General features: G+C 34.8%; 1 protein-coding gene across 7 annotated transcripts in view; it reads left to right on the forward strand.

Moving 5' to 3' along the window:
- Positions 1 to 21,082, forward strand: part of LOC132734953 (girdin-like) — an 87,414-nt gene that overhangs the window by 36,631 nt on the left and 29,701 nt on the right. For all 7 annotated transcript variants that reach the window (XM_060721845.1, XM_060721846.1, XM_060721847.1 and 4 more), the window contains exons 6-14: positions 43 to 147; positions 2,063 to 2,217; positions 4,184 to 4,265; positions 5,219 to 5,290; positions 6,374 to 6,460; positions 8,253 to 8,399; positions 10,156 to 10,291; positions 10,921 to 12,290; positions 15,776 to 15,900. In XM_060721845.1, the coding sequence (XP_060577828.1) occupies positions 43 to 147; positions 2,063 to 2,217; positions 4,184 to 4,265; positions 5,219 to 5,290; positions 6,374 to 6,460; positions 8,253 to 8,399; positions 10,156 to 10,291; positions 10,921 to 12,290; positions 15,776 to 15,900 (2,279 nt within the window). The remainder of the gene's footprint in view (positions 1 to 42; positions 148 to 2,062; positions 2,218 to 4,183; positions 4,266 to 5,218; positions 5,291 to 6,373; positions 6,461 to 8,252; positions 8,400 to 10,155; positions 10,292 to 10,920; positions 12,291 to 15,775; positions 15,901 to 21,082) is intronic.

Raw genomic sequence — 21,082 nt, forward strand, 5'->3', positions numbered from 1 at the left:
TTGTATATCTAGGTGATAAATAGTTTTCTTGTTATATTATAGATAACAGACGACACATTGTCTATCATACCCACAGATTGTACAGACATAGATAAACTGTTTGGACATCTGCAACATCTGATTAAAGAGAGAGACAACAATGTTGAGGTAGGCTAACTTTTTTTTGAGAAAAAAAGAGACAGTATTATATTAACAACAGATTTCTTGGAAAGCTGTATCCATTATGGTTCAGTTTATTGAATGAAATTGAACTGTTGTAGAATTATTATACCCCCACACAACAAAGTTGTAAGGGGGGTATACTGGAATCAGCTTGTTCGCCGGCTGTCCGGCCGTCCGTCGGTTTTTTCTTGTCCGCCCAATAACTTAAGATTCCTTTGACCCTTAGTCTTCATATTTGGCATGGAGGTTAGTCATGATTAGTAGATGACCCCTATTGATTTTGAGGTCACTAGGTCAAAGGTCAAGGTCACAGGGGCCTTGACTTCAAAAAGCTTGTCCGCCCAATAACGTAAGATTCCTTTGACCTACAGTCGTCATATTTGGCATGGAGGTTAGTCATGATAAGTAGATGACCCCTATTGATTTTGAGGTCACTAGGTCAAAGGTCAAGGTCACAGGGGCCTTGACTTCAAAAAGCTTGTCCGCCCAATAACTTAAGATTCCTTTGACCCACAGTCTTCATATTTGGCATGGAGGTAAGTCATGATTAGTAGATGACCCCTATTGATTTTGAGGTCAAGGTCACAAGGGCCTTGACTTCAAAAAGCTTGTCCACCCAATAACTTAAGATTCCTTTGACCCACAGTCTTCATTTTTGGCATGGAGGCAAGTCATGATTAGTAGATGACCCCTATTGACTTTGAGGTCACCAGGTCAAAGGTCAAGGTCACAGGGGCTTTGACTTCAAAAAGCTTGTCCGCCCAATAACTTAAGATTCCTTTGACCCACAGTCTTCATATTTGGCATGGAGGCTAGTCATGATAAGTAGATGACCCCTATTGACTTTGAGGTCACCAGGTCAAAGGACAAGGTCACAGGGGCCTTGACTTCAAAAAGCTTGTCCGCCCAATAACTTAAGATTCCTTTGACCCACAGTCTTCATATTTGGCATGGAGGTTAGTCATGATTAGTAGATGACCCCTATTGATTTTGAGGTCACTGGGTCAAAGGTCAAGGTCACAGGGACTATGACTTCCAAAGTTTGTCTGCCCAATAACTTTAGATTCCTTTGACCCAAAGTCTTCATATTTGGCATGGATGTTGATCATGATTAGTAGAAGACCCCTTTTGATTTTGAGGTCACTGGATCAAAGGTCAAGGTCTTAGGGACTTTGACTTCAAAAAGTTTGTCCACCCATTAACTTAAGATTCCTTTGACCCACAGTCTTCATATTTGGCATGGATGTTGATCATGACTATAAGGTGACCCCTATTGATTTTGTGGTCACTGGGTCAAAGGTCAAGGTCACAGGGACCTTGACAAAAAAAAGCTTTTCTTCTTAATTGCTAGAGAATGTCCTGTCCGCAATGTATTGATTTTTACATTTTCACATTTGAAGCATGTAGAATACATAACTTAGCAATGCACTGGCTTAGTAACCTCAGATTTGGCAGGGAGGTTGTCCTTGAGCTCTAAATGGCCACTGTTGATTCTGACAAAGTGGTATGCGGGGGTATTCACGCCATGATAGTGGCAGTTCTAGTTTGTATTATACCCCCTTTTATAAGGAGATTTATTGCTTGGCAGGTCATGTCCTTCCCTCTGTCTATGGACCAGACAGAGTCTGTCCAAGAAAAAGAGAATGCTCAGAAAAATTAGATATTGTGATAGATTATTACTAGTAGATGACCCTTCTCTAAATATCAAAGGTCAAGGTCACTAACTGACCCACTAAAAGCTTGTGTAGCCAATAATGAGAGATGGCTTTGGCCTGAAGTCCTTGATTTGCGAGAAGTTTTTGCCTACAATAGAAAGGTACCTAACATTTGTAGAGGTGTACTTATTTTTATAGAAGTGTACTTGTTTGTGTAGGGTATTACAGAAACTTGATTATTTCAGATGATGTGCGACCTTACCCAGGAGCGAGATTTCTACAAGGCAAAGTGTGAGGGAAAGACTTATCTGTCAACACCATCCAATAGTCCAGATAAACAGAATGATTTGATTGAACTAGCCGAGTGTAAATCTCAAATCAGGAAGCTAAAACAAGAACTGTATGTATATATATCATAAATCATTAGTTTACCTGAACACAGATTGCTTAATGACTCTCAGATGTTGTATGTTGTCCTTAATTGTTTTCAATGACAACTCCATCAATAATCCACATGACCTATGGATAAATTCTTTAAATTAATAACATTAAACTTTTAAAAAAGAGCGCGGCAGTCTTTTTATACCCCCGCACAACAAAGTTGTAAGGGGGGTATACTGGAATCAGCTTGTCCGTCCGGCCGTCGTGCGTCCGTCGGTTTTTTCTTGTCCGCCTAATAACTTAAGATTCCTTTGACCCACAGTCTCCATATTTGGCATGGAGGTTAGTCATGATTAGTAGATGACCCCTATTGAATGTCAGAGGTCAAGGTCACAGGGGCCTTGACTTCAAAAAGCTTGTCCGCCCAATATTTTAAGATTCCTTTAACCCACAGTCTTCATATTTGACATGGAGGTTAGTCATGATTAGTAGATGACCCCTATTGATTTTGAGGTCACACGGTCAATGGTCAAGGTCACAGGGGCCTTGACTTCAAAAAGCTTGTCCGCCCAATAACTTAAGATTTCTTTGACCCACGGTCTTCATATTTAGCATGGAGGTGAGTCATGATTAGTAGATGACCCCTATTGATTTTGAGGTCACTGGGTCAAAGGTCAAGGTCACAGGGGCCTTGACTATAAAAAGCTTGTCTGCCCAATAACTTAAGATTCCTTTGACCCACAGTCTTCATATTTGGCATGGAGGTGAGTCATGATTAGTAGATGACCCCTATTGATTTTGAGGTCACTGGGTCAAAGGTCAAGGTCACAGGGGCCTTGACTATAAAAAGCTTGCCCGCCCAATTACTTAAGATTTCTTTGACCCACAGTCTTCATATTTAGCATGGAGGTGAGTTATAATTAGTAGATGACCCCTTTTGATTTTGAGGTCACTGGGTCAAAGGTCAAGGTCACAGGGACTTAGACTTCAAAAAGTTTGTCCGCCCAATTACTTAAGAAACATTTGACCCACAGTCTTCATATTTGGCATGGAGGTTAGTCATGATTAGTAGATGACCACTATTGATTTTTAGGACACTGGGTCAAAGGTCAAGGTCACAGGGGCCTTGACTCAAAAAGCTTGTCCGCCCGATAACTTAAGATTCCTTTGACCCACAGTATTCATATTTGGCATGGAGGTTAGTCATGATTAGTAGGTGACCCCTATTGATTTTAAGGTCACTGGTTCAAAGGTCAAGGTCACATGGACTTTGACTTCAAAAAGTTTGTCTGCCAATTAACTTAAGATTCCTTTGACCCAAAGTCTTCATATTTGGCATGGAGGTTGATCATGACCATAAGGTGACCCCTATTGATTTTGAGGTCACTGGGTCAAAGGTCAAGGTCACAGGGACCTTGACTAAAAAAAACTTTTCCCCTCTATTGCTTAAGAATGCCTCTCTGCAGTGTATTGATTTTGACATTTTCATATTGAAGCATGTAGAATACTTAACTTAGCAATGCACTGGCTTAGTAACCTCAGATTTGGCAGTGAGGTTGTCCTTGAGCTCTAAATGGCCACTGTTGATTCTGACAAAGTGGTATGCGGGGGTATTCACGCCATGACAGTGGCAGTTCTAGTTATAATTTAGTTAGATTTTATATTTTATCCTAAACATTTTTCATTATAAATTATTTGTCAGTCACGATTATAATAGTCAATCTCTTGAAATATATTATTATTCAACTCAACTTGACAGTGAAAAAAGAGCATAATGTCACTTCACAGTAATTTACATCATGTAAATCAAACTTTCCATGGTTATATACAAAAGGTCGAGATTCTATGGAAGTATGTTTAACAAGGTAAATATTTGCAGTCTTCTTTAGTTTAAAGAAAGTGCTTAACAGTATTTAGGGTAAGACAAAAAAGAAAAGCGACACTAAACACTGTATGTTAATATGAAATATTTGAAATGATTACAGAGATGAGAAACAAGAACAGTTGTCAGACAGTAGAGATGAATGTGAGGAATATAAAACCAAAATGACCAAACTACGCAAAGAGGTTATCTATACATTTTGTTTATTTACAGACTTACAATTATATTGTAGTTATATAAACCAGATTGAAGTAACTTTATTCTCACAGCTGTGTATCAAATCCAATCAGGGACTTTAGGAAGGTTGTGGTTCTACTTGGGGTGTCTGATTATGTCTGAATTCATAAAGGGGCACCTAAGGTCTTCCTGTACCAGTAAAGCTAGATAGTTGCTGTATTACCTTAACATTGTTGGATTGACTTAACAATTTGTAAGTTGGTTTTAAAGTTTTAATATCAGGTGGCAAAGTAAGCTGCAGGGGCTCTGTTTGTTTTTATGCCCAAGCGATAATAATAACAAGGGGGCAAGTAGTTTTACCGCAATCCATCTTTATATGTATGTTTGCTTGTGTTCGAAAACCTTGTCCAGTCTATAACTCTCGTTATGAAGGAACAGATTTTGAAATAATTTGGTAAAAATGTGAAGCATGATGAGACTGTGTCATGCGCAAGACTTCTGGTTCCAAGGACAAGGTCACACTAAGAGGTCAGCATTAAAAAAATCATGTCTGGTCCATAACTCATGCATCAAGAGATTTTGAAGTCAGTTACAATGTATTATCAACAGCCATCTGTTCTCTTACAGTAAAAGATCTTTTATTGTAAAAGTAATTTGTGAAACTATGCTGTCCGGTCATAACATTTGTATTCATACTATGCCAGGTCTAACATATATAGTGAGAGCATCTGTGTCTTTAAGATGCATTGCTAGTTTTATTTGAAATCGATGCAAAAATAAATGATTTTTCTTTGAGTCTTTCATGAATTTATTGCCTCTAGCAAATATATTTCCTTGCAACTATATACCTTGTATTGTATTTTTGTTGAGGCATTTTCGACAAGCAGTGTCATTATTTTCTTAGTCAAAATATGCTATAAAAGTACTTTTGTAGAGTGTAAATTAATAATATTATTTACAGAATGTAGAGTTACTGAAAGATGCTGGATCAGCCAAGGTCCTGAGAGATGAGCTGGATATACTAAGAGAAAAGGTTAGAAAAAATTGTATAAACTTTATTACTTCATTGTAGGACAGTTGTGTAGTAAGAAATTGACATATTTTCTGAATGTCTCAATTTTTAACATAGCTTTTAAGATGTTCACCTAGATGATGATATCTGGCTATCTTATATTTTCATGTTCAAGTTCTTGTTAGAGCTCTCCATTTTCAAGCTAGCTTTTATGATGTTCACATCATTTTTAGCTTGACTATTTGTTGGTCTATCTTACTCACCCATGCAGCAGTATAGCACTTTGGTTAAAGTTTTTACATAACTTCACATTTGATCAATCACTGAATGTATTTGCTTGAAACTTCATGCATATTGTAGAGATCATAAAACAAGGTTGGTATCCATGGCCTAAAACAGGCATGAATTTTGAATAAAAAATTATTGCCTTTATTTACTTAGAAAAGTCCAAAATCAATCTTCAGAACTAAAAAGAGCATTCACTTGAAACCCTACACATGTCTTGTAGGGATCATAATAACAGGCCACATTGCAAGGTTCATAACTCTAGCGTGGGTTTGAAGTGAAAAGGCCTTTCTGAATGTTAGCATAAATTTCAAGTAAATACATGTAGGCCTTAGTGAACTTTTAGAAACTGTATTAGATAATTTGTATGAAATCTTCCCTTATGGTGAATATCTTCAACATTCAGGCCAGTGTTTTACTATCAAACATTAGAATAGTCAAGCTTGCTGCCCACTGGCAGCTCTGTTACCTGCTATTCTACTCTGGTTAGTGATAAATGACCACTTGTTAAATGTATCTGAAGGGACTTCATTATGTACCAAACTTAAATGATTACCCCTTAATTGATTGAAATCCCACCAAGGATGTTTAATTGATTCATGTAAGAAGGTTTTATAGCTAGCAAACAAAAGGTTGGTGGTTCTGTTCAGGTACCTGCTCATAATTATAGCATCTTTGTAAAAATTTGAATACAGTAAAAATATAGCTAAATGATATTGATAAAGTAATGACAATGTCTAAATTGTTAACAATTATATTTGAAAAAATGTACATATTAACACTGAAGAAATATTGTATTGACCATAATTCTATATGTAGATGATCAAAGTTAACAACTATGAGGCAGAGATCCTGAAATACAAGGAAAGACTGAACGAAATGGAATTCTACAAGATCAGGGTGGAGGTAAAGTTATTTGTTGTAATTTGCACAATACTGTTACAATTTTCAGAAACTTTCTATTCATTTTATATGCCGGAAGAAATTTTATGGTATGACATAATCCCTCTGTCTGTCTGTCAAAGATAAAAAGTTGGACCGGAACAATAGGTAACTGACTTGCTCATGGATGTTATTCATTCCGTGGCTATTTTTCTTTATGTGGCTAAACAACAAAGGAAAGGAAAATGGAGTAGCTTTACGATAACTGTCTTGTTAAAATTTTTGTCTGTCAGTCCGTCTGTAAACAATTGGTTTCCACAGAATAATTTTTGAAGGATTTCATTGATTGTGTTTACATTTGGTATGTAAGTATGTTATATCAAAACACAGGTCAAGTTCACTGCAATTAACTCATTTTTATTGAGCCCGGTTGCGGAGAGCTTGACATAATTGTCACAATGGCAGTTCCGTGTATGCACATGCGTACATCTGTCCATGCAGATTATTCTTGCCCGGGTTGTAACTCTGTTATTAGTAGGCAGAATTTCAAATAACATAGCACAAAACAGCGTGACCTGTGCAAGAACCGTGAAGCTAGGTCAAAGGTCAAGGTCAAACTTTAAGGTCAAATGCAAAAGAAATAAAGATCTCAAACAGCTTGTCCGCACCATTACACTATCACTAGCTGGTGGAATTTCAAATAACCTGGCACAAATGTTCAACATCAGGTGATGGCATGTTCGCGCGCAAGAACCGTTTCAAAAGGTCAAAGTTCAAGGTTTGAAGTGACAGCGGGCTCGACATGTTGCCCTTGGGCATCTAGTTGATAGATTATGCCCCTTTTAAAATTTCCGATGAAGTTATCAGTTTGCAAAGGATAACTTTAGAAGGATTTCAATTATTATGTTAATATTTGACATGTTATAAATATTATAATATGTTATATCAAAACACAGGTCAAGTTTGATTCTTATTGCAATCAATTTATTACTGATACATTGATACATTTATTTTCCTTTTAAGGAAATTTTATGTGAAATAATTGGTTTCAGCAGAATATCCTCTTAAGGATTTCAGTTTTGTAATATCAAAACACAGGTCAAGTTCCCTTTTCTTTACAATCAACTCATTACTTATAGAGTCATGCCCCTTTTTATTTTAAAGTGAAATTATAGGTTTCTGCAGGGTAATATTTAAAGGATTCAAAACACAAATTTTGTGTGATTTTCTTTGATTTTCTTTGAAATCAAATTGTTATTATTGGTTTCAACATAATAACTTTTAACTTGAAACAAATGTCAAGTTTGATTTTCTCTGCAATCAAATAATTACCACCTTGATTTGATTGATTTCTTTTGCAAGTTGTTATACTCAATTATCTTTTGTTAACCAATATGTCAACTTGTTACCTAGAAAAAAATTAGACTGTATATTTTTCTTTTACATTTGATATAAAGTTTTCATAGCAAATTACAACAATAAATTTGCTATCTTTGTTCAAGGCATATTTTTGTCCATGATACCTTCTTGCAAATTTGCCATAGCGCATATATTGCCCTGCCTCAATGGAGCTCTTGTTTATATATTCAAGGGCTGAACAAACAAAAAAACAGTACAAACATATAAACTCATTCGGTTTAAACTTCCTGGGGGGTCACTCAGTTTCAATAGACTTATATAGAATTTTTAACATTGAGTGATAATGATAATACAATAATTGCTTTGGTCTTGTATCAGTTTTTTTAATGAAGGGGGAGTAATTCAATAATGCTTATTTCAAAGAAGTGAATCCAGTATTTTTGTGTGCTTGTTGCAGGAACTGCGTGAGGACTACGCAATATTGTTAGAAAATAAAACAATTCTCGAGGAGCAGTTGACAAGCTCACATAAACGTATAGAAACTGTTGTTGGACTGGAGAAAGAGATCTACAGATATAAAGAACAGATAGAGGAAATGTCTACTGTATGTATACTATATTATATAGAAAATGTCAGATTTCACATATTTATGTTTGGAATATGGATCATCTACAACATAATATGCCAGTGATTTTCCTTCTTATATAACATATTCAGATAAAAGGCCTCTTCCCAATTGAAAATTTCTTTAAAATCATGCAGTTTTCCCAAAAATACGAACTTAAACCTGTTTTTATTTGTTTGGGTCATCAGACCAAACAAATAATGGTAGCGAATTTTCAGACCCTGTTGCTGTTAATTGCAAATGCCGAAAGTAGTCCGCTTTTTTGAAGCTGTTACTTCCCTTTATATGTACACTAATGCCGAAAATTCAGGGGAGATCACTGCGTAAAGATTGTTAAATGACAGGCGCATTAATTTTCAAGCAAAATAGTTATCGAATGGTCGAAGATTTCTGATATTGTTTTATTCTATATACATATACATGCTTATAGTAAGCTCCATGATTATTAACATCTGTGTTAAACAACAGGTTTAGCGAGTTACAAACCCTAATTTAGAATAATATGGTTTTCTTCAGGCCATTAACATATGACTTCACCGTGGCCGAGGAGTTTGCACGCTCGCTTAGAAATCGAGAGGTCTGGAATTTAAATCCCAGTTGAGGCAACTCATTTTTTTAAAATTGTTTAAGTCAAATAAACATTGATTTGAATATCAGTGTTGCAATTAGTCTTATAGCCAATTTACTACAGTTAAAACACTGGAAAGCATTGGTGGCACTATACAGAAACAAATTGGTTTATAATCTCACAACCTTCACCTTTATGACATTCTGAGACCCAAACAAATTCAGCGCCTTCTGTGCTTTGATTTTACTTCCGAATTAGCAATTTTAGCGATAATTTTTCCAAAATCAAATGGCTAAGACCTCTTCCCAATTAAGCGAAAAAAATCACCTATGCACATTTTACCTGTGCTATGTTACTTCATAAAATTTAATACTGTTTTATTTTACTGCCATTAATGTCTGATTAAATATAAATGGTGTGGGGAATAATGCTATATTTCTTGTTTTTTTATTAAAGGGACTTCACTGAGGTTTTTTGACATGATGGGACTGAACATATATTTTCCAGATAAATGTACCATTTGATGTAGGTTTAGACCACAAATCTTTGTGCAAACTTTCAGATCATTTGCGCACTTCGTTTTTCCAGAATAATTATTCAAATTGTAAAAAAATGACCCAAAATGAAAAGCGTTTAAATGCTTTTCACTCAAATTAGGCTAAGAAAAGCATAAAACTACGATTTTCAATCTATTTTAAAGTATATTTCTTAACTATCTTTGCATATATTTCTGTTTAAAGTGCCCCAGTTCATTTATGTAAGAAATTCTAATGTTATGTTTTTAGGCTTTTAAACCTCAGTGGAGTCCCTTTAAATTCAATCAACATCTAATAAATCAATCTCTGTCTCATTACATTGTAAAATGTCTAACTTTTTAATTAGAATAATATAATATGTTCAACAAATTTAGTTTGTACCACAATAAGACAATATTCTGCAATCTTAAATAAAATTACCACCATAACAGAATTGCTGAAAATGGCTGATATAAAACAACTTGAATGAGTATAGAACAAGGTTCTGTTGGACATTTCCGTTGTGCGGCCTAGTGTAATTAACACAGAGAAAATGTAATATTTATATAGTATTTTTAAAAGTTATAAACACAGTAATGTATGAAGGATACACACCTTGTTACTACCAGTATTAATATCAGGTAATTTGTAGGAGCGGGATGCTGACCGTGAGCGTATCAAAAGTCTTGTAGAGGAGAACGCCCAGTTACAGTTTCAAAAGAAAGTCAGTATGAATGAGAGCTCAAGTCTTGAACAAGAAATGCAAGCAGCCAAAAATAAAATTGCTGGTATGTTTAGATTATTGAGTGGCATACAGAAGATATCCAGCATGCATGTAAAATATTAATAGTTCTACCAAGTTGTCATTTTATGCCTAAGTTACATATTGATGGTTCTTGATGTGCAAAAGATAAATATTCATGGTTCTACCAAGTTGACACTTTGTTTCTAAATTTATATTAATGTGCATTTGCTGTTTTTCATACCAATAAAAACTGAAAAGTCTGCATAACAATGTTGAAAAGTATTTCACTAAATTTTGCGTGATTTGAAAGAATGTGTATTTTTAATTGAATATCTAAAGAAAAGTGGGGCTTTCATACATCCTTGGAGTCTATATCATCAAAAGTCTTTGTTAAAGTTTTGTGAGGAACTTAAGGTTTCATCAAGTTATTCACTTGAAACTTCATTCATCTATTCCAGATGATAATTGTAGGTTAACTATCCAGGACCAATTTATCAAATATTTCATGCAAGTTCAATCTATATAACCACTGAAGGTATTCTTCTGAAGCTTCAAACACATCATCTGTTTTATTAATTGTATGTTACAGATAAAGACCTATAAATGTTTCTGTATTATCTACTTGTCTTTTTGTAATTCTTGTTAATGTATGTTATTTTGTACATTAAATAGGAGTTGGAGGAGCTATATCTGATCAGATAAAAGAGACAACAAATTCCAAAATTCTACGTCTTGAACTTGAGAATCAACAAATGATGAGGAAAATAGAGGCTATGAAGGAAAGCTCGTTGATTGATAATGCATCTATGAAGTTAAAATTGGAAAAAGAAAACCAGAGACTATTAAAGGAGGTTGTGAAAGTACAACAGGAGAAGAAAGAAATGGTTGAAAAATGTTTTGATTTTGAGGAAAAAACTTGCGAACTGATGCGAGAAAAGGAGCAGTTGGTTTCAAAATTGGAAGATACCAAAGAAAGTGCTGAGAGGCAAATAAGAGAACTGGAACAACAGAAAAGTGATTTAAGTCAAACAATGGATGTAATACGGAATAGAAATGAGCAAACTAATGATACTAAGTTGAAAGATTTAGAAAGAGAGAATAAAAAATTGCATGATTCATTAACAGCTAATAATCAAAAGCTGACAAAGCTGGAATTTGATAATAGGAAAACTTATAGTAGAACACAAGAAAATCTAAAAAAATTAACAGAAGTGGAAATTGATAAAGAAAACTTAGAAAGAGAAAATTTAGAGTTAAAACGAAGACTACAAGCTCAGGAATTAACTCATGATAAAGTAAATAAACTTGAGCAAAATCTTTCAGATGTTCAGATGGAAAATCAGGGATTACAAAAGAAAATACAAAACTTTAAAAACCTTCTCCAAGAGAAAGAAAAAATTGAACAGAAAAATATTGATTTGACTGTAGAAAATCAAAAACTTCAAAGGGTATCGGATAATTTCAAACATTTGTCACATAAAGTACCAGAACTTGAAAATGAAGTAAGTTTATTGAAGAGGGAGTTGCAGCAACAGCAAAGAGTGCTGGAGACTAAGAAAACACAGGGTGATAAACTTGAAAAAATGGAGCTAGACCTTATGACATTAGATAATGAAAATATGAAGCTTCAGAGACAGTTAGAGATCACAACTAACAGAATGCAGCAGTTAGAAAAAGATAATACAGATTTAGAAATGGAACTTGATAAATTGCAGGTGTCATCAAAATATTCACATAATAGGTTGTCAGAACTTGAAAAGTTGAACTTGGAATTAGAAAAAGAGTGCATGAAATGTCAGAAGGAAAATACACAGCTAAGTAAGGAAAACAAAAGCAATAAAGTGATTTTAGAAACCAGACAAACTGCTCTAGATGATTTAAATACTAAATATTCCATGTTAGAATTAAGTTATAAGGAGTTAAATAGAACAGTTGAAAGGGAGAAAGATTCAGGTTTTCAAAGTAAAGAATCTGAAAAGGAACAAAAGAAATTGATACAAAACTTGCAGACGGAAAAACAGACAGTAGCAACACTGAGAAGAGTAAGTTACGTGGATTTTCAGTAAAATTTTTAAATACAATCTGTTCAATTAAAACTAAATGCTTTTCTAAGCTCTCTTCATTCAAGCGTCCTCTGAAAGTAGTGTTTTTTTGTTGTTGTTTTTTTAATGGGGGGTGTAGTTTTTTATTTTGTAAAATTAATAATGTGATTTTGCATACAGTAATGTCTTATTATCCCCCGCCGATGAAATCGGGAGGGGGATATTGTTTTGGCTTTGTCCGTCCGTCCTTCAATCCGTTCGGCCGTATTTTGTTTCCGCGCTAGTTCTCTGCAACTACTGGCTGGAATTCAATGAAACTATGGGAATCATCAATATCAAGAGGAGATGTGCATATCGTCGGCTTGTTCCAGTCAGACCTTTTAACTCAGAGTTATGGCCCTTGATTAGTTATGCAGTATGCATATAGAGCAATAATCATTTCCGCGCTTCTTCTCTGCAACTACTGGCTGGAATTCAACAAAATTTTATGGGAACCTTCAATACCAAGATGAGATGAGCATATCTTCGCATTGTTCCTGTCAGACACTTTAACTCAAAGTTATAGCCCTTGATTAGTTATGCATTATGCATATGGGGCAAACTTTATGGAACCTTCAATACCAAGAGGAGATGAGCATATCATTGCCTTGTTCTGGTCAGACACTAACTCAGAGTTATGGCCCTTGATTAGTTATGAAGTATGCATATAGAGCAATAATTGTTTCCACGCTACTTCTCTGCAACTACTGGCTGGAATTCAATTAAACTTTATGGAAACCATTAATACCAAGATGAGATGTGCATAGTATGTTGCCTTGTTCAGACCAGACCCTTCATTACAGAGTTATTGCCCTTGATTAGTTATGTAGTATGCATATAGAGCAATATTGCTATTTCTTTGCAACTGCTGTATTGATTCAACAAATCTTTATGGGAACCATAGATACAAAAAGGCAATTTACATCTCATTGCCATGTCCAGATATTACTATTTAACACCCGAGTTAAGGCTCTGTTATTGCCTTGAATATTTATTATGTACAAAGAATATTACTGTTTATGCCATGATAAATATATAAATAAAGCCTTATGTCTTCAGTTGTTGCGTTAGTAATAACCAGTACTCGGCGGGGGATATAAATTCAACGAATTTGCTTGTTGAAGTTTAGTATAGTATTTAATTTATTGATTTCTATGCTTACTAAAGAGCATATAGTCACACCTTGTCTGTCTGTCTGTCCATCCGTCATTCATTCTGCAGTCAGCTTGTCTTGCTTTCACAAGTCAAACTGCTGGCTGGATTTCAATTTAACTTCACAGGAGTGTTCAGTACCATCCCTACTTGTATTTGGGAGACAAATGCTTTATGATAATAACATTCCTAAGGTGAATTTATCTATAACACAGTAAATATCACAAGGAGTCTAATTTATATGGAGTAAATATCTTCACATTTCCCATGCTTTCATAACGTGCCGATTAATAAAGCACAGAATACAATAAAGTAAGTAATTAAAGTCGGAAAAATTTACATTATAAACTGTTAAACATGAAAATTACAAACTGTGAAACGGATGCCCTATTGATCAACTATACCCCAAACAAACATATGAACACTTGGTCAAGTGAAGATCAAGGGTTTAATTTACAATCTTAATTGAAATTTGAAAGTAAAAAAAAAAAATTAAAAAACATTTCTTTTCTTTTTTATACCCCCAAAAACGAAGTTTGGGGGGGTATATAGGAGTCACCCGGTGGTCGGTTGGTCGGTCGGGCGGTCGGTCGGTCGGTCGGTCGGTCCAGACGTCCGTTGCATTTTCCTTGTCCGGACCATAACTTGAAGACTAATGGTTGGAATTCAATATAACTACATACAATGGTCAAGCACATGGAGAGGAAGTGCAGTGCACAAGAACCATAACTCTATCTTGACTAATTACAGAGTTATTGCCCTTTGTTACTTTTCCTTGTCTGGGGCATAACTTGAAAACTACTGGTTGGAATTCAAAACAACTTCATACAATTGTCAAACACAATAAGGGGAAGTGCAGTGCACAAGAACCATAACTCTATCTAAAGTAATTACAGAGTTATTGCCCTTTGTTACTTTTCCATTGCTTTCTTTTGTCCGGACCATAACTTGAAGACTAATGGTTGGAATTCAATATAACTTCATACAATGGTCAAGCACATTGAGAGGAAGTGCAGTGCACAAGAACCATAACTCTATCTTGACTAATTACAGAGTTATTGCCCTTTGTTACTTTTCCTTGTCCGGGGCATAACTTGAACACTACTGGTTGGAATTCAAAACAACTTCATACAATTGTCAAACACAATAAGGGGAAGTGCAGTGCACAAGAACCATAACTCTATCTAAAGTAATTACAGAGTTATTGCCCTTTGTTACTTTTCCATTGCTTTCTTTTGTCCGGACCATAACTTGAAGACTAATGGTTGGAATTCAATATAACTACATACAATGGTCAAGCACATTGAGAGGAAGTGCAGTGCACAAGAACCATAACTCTGTCTTGACTAATTACAGAGTTACTGCCCTTTGTTACTTTTCCATTGCTTTTTTTTGTCCGGAGCATAACTTGAAGACTAATGGTTGGAATTCAATATAACTTCATACAATGGTCAAGCACATTGAGAGGAAGTGCAGTGCACAAGAACCATAACTCCATCTTGACAAATTACAGAGTTATTGCCCTTTGTTACTTTTCCTTGTCCAGAGCATAACTTGAAAACTACTGTTTGGAATTCAATACAACTTCATACAGTTGTCAAGGACATTAAAAGGAAGTGCAGTGCATAAGAGCCATAACTCCATTTTGACAAAATACAGAGTTACTGCCCTTTGATACTTTTCCTTGTCTGGAGCATAACTTAAAATGTACTGGTTGAAATTCAAAACAACTTCATACAATGGTCAAGCACATAAAGAGGGAGGAAGTGCAGTGCACAAGAACTATAACTCCATCTTCAGTATTTATAGAGTTATTGCCCTTTGTTCCTTTTCTTTGTATTTCTGGACTTGTTACAGAGTTATTCAATAAAACTTCTTCAATGGTCAACCACATTGAAAGGAAATGCAATATACAAGAACCACAACTATCTTTAATTGCCCACAACCATAACTCTATATTTCAATTCTTTTACAAGGTATTCTGTTACTAGTAACATCCTCATTTCCGAAGCAGTCTTGTGGGGGTATTTATCACATTTAGTGATAGTTCTAGTTTAATATTCATACCGGTATTAGTTTTTCAATGTTCGAATATTCAGTAATGTTTCGGATATTCAAATATAATTCCCGGCCCTAATATTTACGGATTTGATTTTCTGACAGAATTGAAAGTTTGGAAAATAAAATAAAAGACAGAAAGACCTATAAATGACATAAATTGTCTAGAGAAAAAGACTAGTGTGTTAATGAGATAACAATAAACACATGATTACATGCAATGTTGTATGTTGCAGGAGTTATTCAATGAGAAGGTCAAGAAACAGGAGCTAGAGAATGAACTTCATATGCTGCGTCAAGACTTAGAAAAAGTGGGAATAGAGTGGAACCAGAATGAGACTTCACAATCTAGTGAAGATAGGTAAATAAATATTTCTTAAAATGCATAAATATTATATTATAACTTGAAGCTGTTACACTGTTCAAATCACTTTCAACAAACTGTTATGTGTTTGTATCCAGCAAAAGAGATATTTCAATTTTTCATGCTTGGAAGATACTAGGTTTAAGGATAGTGGTTGTCATCCTTTGTTATCCCCCGCCGAAAAATTTCGGCGGAGGATATAGAAATAGTCTCCGTCCGTCCGACCTTCCGTCCGTCCTTCCGTCCGTCCGTCCTTCCGTCCGACATTTTTGTCCGGAGCATATCTCTAAAAGTATTTGAGTTATCAACTTGAAACTTCATAGGTGGATAGACCTCATTGAGGAGGAGTACAGTGCACAAGAATGATAACTCTACCTTGCATGATTTTTGAGTTATTGCCCTTTGTTATTTTTCAAAATTGATTTTTGTCCAGAGCATAACTCCAAAAGCCTATGAGATATTAACATGAAACTTCATAGGTGCATAGATCTCACTCAGGAGGCAAGAATGATAACTCTACCTTTCATAATTTTTGAGTTATTGCCCTTTGTTATTTTTCATACCTAATTTTTCACCTGAGTGGAGCATAACTCAAAAAGTGTTTGAGATATCAACATGAAATGTCATAGGTGGATAGATCTTATTGAGGAGGAATGTTGTGCGCAAGAATGATAACTCTTCCCTATACAATTTTTGAGTTATTGCCCTTTGTTTTTTAGCTCGACTTTTCTATGAAAAGGGGAGCTATCCTACTCGCCCCGGCGTCGGCGTCGGCGTTAGCGTTAGCGTTGGCGTCACACCTTGGTTAAGTTTTTCGTACCACCCCACTTTATTTCAGAAGTATTACAAGTATGGCTTTGAAACTTACCATACTTGTTCACCATCATAACCTCCATCTACAGACAAGAGTACATAACTCTGTCAAGATTTTTGACAGAATTATGGCCCTTTTTTGACTTAGAAAGTGTATTGAGCTTGGTTAAGTTTTTTGTACCACCTCACTTTATTTCAAAACCATTGGAGGTATTGCTTTGAAACTGACCATACTTGTTTACCATCACGACCTTCATCAACAGACAAGAGGACATAACTCTGTCAAGGTTTTTGACAGAATTATGCCCCTTTTTGACTTAGAAAATACATTGAATATGGGTAAAATCCACTTATTGCCTTAACCCTTTGAGATATTGCTTTGAAACTTTTAATGCTATTTCACATCATTACCCCCATCTGTACGCAAGAGAAGGTAACTCTGTCAGGGATTTGTTTTTAAAAATTAAGGCCTTTTATCGACTTAGAATCTTGGTTAAGTTTTTTGTACCAGTCAACTTTTTGACTGAACTGGTTGAGATATTAAATTGAAAGTTGGAATACTTGTTTACCATCATGGTCCCAAACATGGGCAGGAGAAGGTAATTCTGTTAAGGATTTTATTTGAATTATGGCCCTTTTTGACTTAGAAACTCAGTTAAAATTTTCATTCTTGTCCACTTGTTGACCTAACCATTTGAGATATTACTTTGGAAGTTGGAGTTCTTATGTGCCATCATGAGACCTATCTGTAAGCAAGAGAAGATAACTCTGTGAAAATGTTTCTTGATTTGTACTTAGAAATTCCTAGTTAAAGTCTTGTGTGCCCTTAACTGTCAAAGTTTTGTTTTATAGGCAAGCACTAAAAAAGTCGAGCGCGCTGTCCTTCTGACAGCTCTTGTTTTTCATGCTATTTTGTCCAGAGCTTATCTCAAAAAGTATTTGAGGTATCAACTTGAAACTTCAAAGGTGGATGGATCTCATTGAGGAGGAGTGCAGTGCTTAAGAATGATAACTCTACCCTGCATTATTTTTGAGTTATAGCCCTTTGTTATTTTTCAAAATTAATTTTTGTCCAGAGCATAACTCAAAAAGCCTTTGACATATCAAAATGAAACTTCATAGGTGCATAGATCTCACTCAGGAGATGTGCACTGCACAAGAATGATAACTATACCTTTTATAATTCTTGAGTTATTGCCCTTTGTTCTTTTTCATACTTAATTTTTCAATTCAATTTTTTTCTCAAAAAGTATTTGAGGTATCAACTTGAAACTTCATAGGTGGATAGATTTTACTGAGGAGGGATGCAGCACACAGGAATGATAACCTACCCTGCATTATTTTTCAGTAATTGCCCTTTGTTATTTTCAGCCATCAGTATTCACATAGGTTTCAAATCTTTAATCACTATAGCCATCAGTTTTCATTACCAAAAGACCTCTTAAAATGGAATTATTCCGCTCTACTACATTATACATTCTTCCAATGAGCAAACACATTCGGCGGGGGATGGCCATGTTGACATGGCTCTTGTTGGCTTTTGGAATAGTACACAAAAATCACCTGAAGTTTATCACTGAATAATTATGGAAAAACCTTCATAACACTCTATAGGAAACATTTTAAGCCCAAACAAACTGGAAATAAGTCAAAAAGTTGTTTAGATAATTTCTAGCCAAAGTTTGCATATGGGGTTACCTAGGGTCAAAAACTAGGTCACACAGCCCAAATATGGAGGAAAAAAAACCTTGTTAACACTCTAGAGGTAACATTTTCAGCCTAAATATTCTAGAAATAAGAAAAGTTATTTAAATGATTTTTAGACCAGCTTTGAATATGGGTCATCTGCTGTCAGCTCTATGTTATATTGGCCTTTATGCCCCCCGAAGGGTGAGTTGCTGCTTTGTCCGTCCGTCGGCTATTCTTGTCTGGGACATAACTTTGAAACAACAAGAAGTATCAACATGAAACTTTGTAGGTAGATAGATGTCATTGGGTAGAAGTGCAGTGCTAAAGAACCATAACTCTGTCTTGCCTAATTTTGGAGTTATTGGCCTTTGTTCATTTTTACACTTTGAACTTTGTATTGGTTATAACTCTAAAACTGTAAGAGATTTCAACATGAAATTTGTAGGTAAATAGATCTCATTGAGTAGAAGAACCATAACTCTGTTTTGCCTAGTTTTGGAGTTATTGCCCTTTGTTCATTTTACAATTACCTGTTTCCAAGCATCACTCAGTTCAACCGGTTCTTGTTATTTGTAGTCGATATAAATTTTTCCTTGTAATCAGGTGAGTCTTGATAATCAGGTGAGCCTCTTGTTAAAAGTTTGTACAGACTCATCTCTTGTACTATTTGAAATCCCTACTGTCTTTTGATTGTAATCTTGCATGTCAAATTCAGTGAATTCCTTGTTAATATCCTCAGTATCCCTAGTGCTTTTGTGTTTTCTGGCAGTTCCAGCTTTTAAGTATTCCATTTTGGGATCATGAACTGTGATCACCTCTTTCTCAGTTTCTGTTTTGTCAGTACTGGACCTGTCAAAGCAAAACACTGAAGTCAGCATCGTATTATAGACTGTTAACATTGTCATTATACTCCAAACCTATTTCAGAAATAAATTTCCTGCAACTTCATTAGCACATGTGTCCCATAAAGAAATAACACTTAAAATTTGCTACATGGTAAGCTGTTTTAATGAGGAGCCACATTTTTATGACACCACAGCCTGTGATGTGGTGTCATATAGCATTTCACCTTTGTGTGTTTGCACATACCTGCATGGGATCAAAGTTGACAAGACAGGAGGGGTATCATGGGTTTTCCGAATAAACATGTAAATTAAAAAAAAAATCATTCTACAGCTTAGATATTCATACTGGTGGACCTCTACCAGGACTGTTCAAATTATGTCCTTATAGGGTTTTCACAAATTCTCCAAGATTGTGCAAACTTGACACTGTTAATTGGTCAGTGAAAAATGGTTTTGGTCAGGGAATTTTGATTTCTCTTCTTTGTGGGAACCCTGTACATACATTTGATTACATTAAAAAAAAAACCTGCTGTGTCCTTACCACTTTCAAAAAATACAGAGGAATCCATGTTTGGATTTACATACTTGTGTTTAAGTGAAACACACATCTGTTGAGACACATGTTAAACAAATTTGTTTATTTAACAGTGACTTTTATTGTTGTTAAATGTAAAGAATTTCTGTAAGGAACCTTTGATAACTGCCTACTTCAGACGGAAAGGACAGAAAAATTGAAATTCTAATTGTTAAGTAAACAAAACCTGTTTCAATACAGTACTGATATTTTGTTCCTTGTGGTGAAGGTTTCTTTCTGATTTTGAAATATAATAACATATGGGAACAGCCTAATGGTTGGTTTTGAAGTCTGGAGTTAAAATAAACATTAAATAATATTGAAGAAATGATAATGAGGTATAAGAATGATCGAGTTTTAAATTTCACAAGGATTTGACTTCAGGCACATTGAACTGTCCCTTTAATTAAACATGTTAGGGGTGTTTGAAATGTGTATTGAAAATGTGTATTGAAAATGTATAGAGAAGTTTTTCTTAAAAGAATTGAATAGAAATTTTGCAAAGAAATTGTTAAAACTAAGTTTTGATACAATTTTCGCGGGACAATTGTTTGATTCATATTAATGGTGTGGTATATTTAAACTTTTAAATGAAAACTTGGCACAAGTGTGTAACTTTGATTGGCATTTTCTCCAACATTACTGATAGGATATATATATAGAAGACTTATGAGAAAAGTGAAAATTGCTCAAGTATTACATACAAGCATAAAAGGAGTTGACATTTTTATCAGAGTTTTATCTTGAAAGACTACACATTTGATAGTTAGCAGAAGAATTTTAATGAGGATTTTGAATTCTATAAGAATTAAAGAAAAACATAGACTATTTTTAGTTTATTTGTAAGTTATTTAATTTAATTAAATATAATGAAGTGAAGTGCTTGAAGTGATTTGACAGTTGAAGTAACTGCTTGAATTGATTTGACCGTTGAAGTAATAAATGAAATAGAACAGACAATAGTCATGAAGGAAGGTGATTTGAAATTGTTTGTGGATAATTTTTGTACTCGTTGTGTTGTAGAGTATAATGTCTTGGAAAAATTACGTCAGAAATCAGATGAACAAAAGTTCAAAGTGGAAACTTATTTGTAAGTTATTATTGCAAAGCCCTTTAATATTTCTTTATATCCAGTATGATTTTATCTTACAGTGGGTACCATGAATGACCTGAATTTAAGGATAATAGTGACAAATGTGACAAAACTTGAATTGTTATAAAAACTTTGTTGGTTTTGTCTGAAGAGTTTATCACTCAC

This window comes from Ruditapes philippinarum, unplaced genomic scaffold, assembly GCF_026571515.1.
Source record: "Ruditapes philippinarum isolate M1 unplaced genomic scaffold, ASM2657151v2 ctg150_1_1_1_1, whole genome shotgun sequence".
Taxonomy (NCBI): domain Eukaryota; kingdom Metazoa; phylum Mollusca; class Bivalvia; order Venerida; family Veneridae; genus Ruditapes; species Ruditapes philippinarum.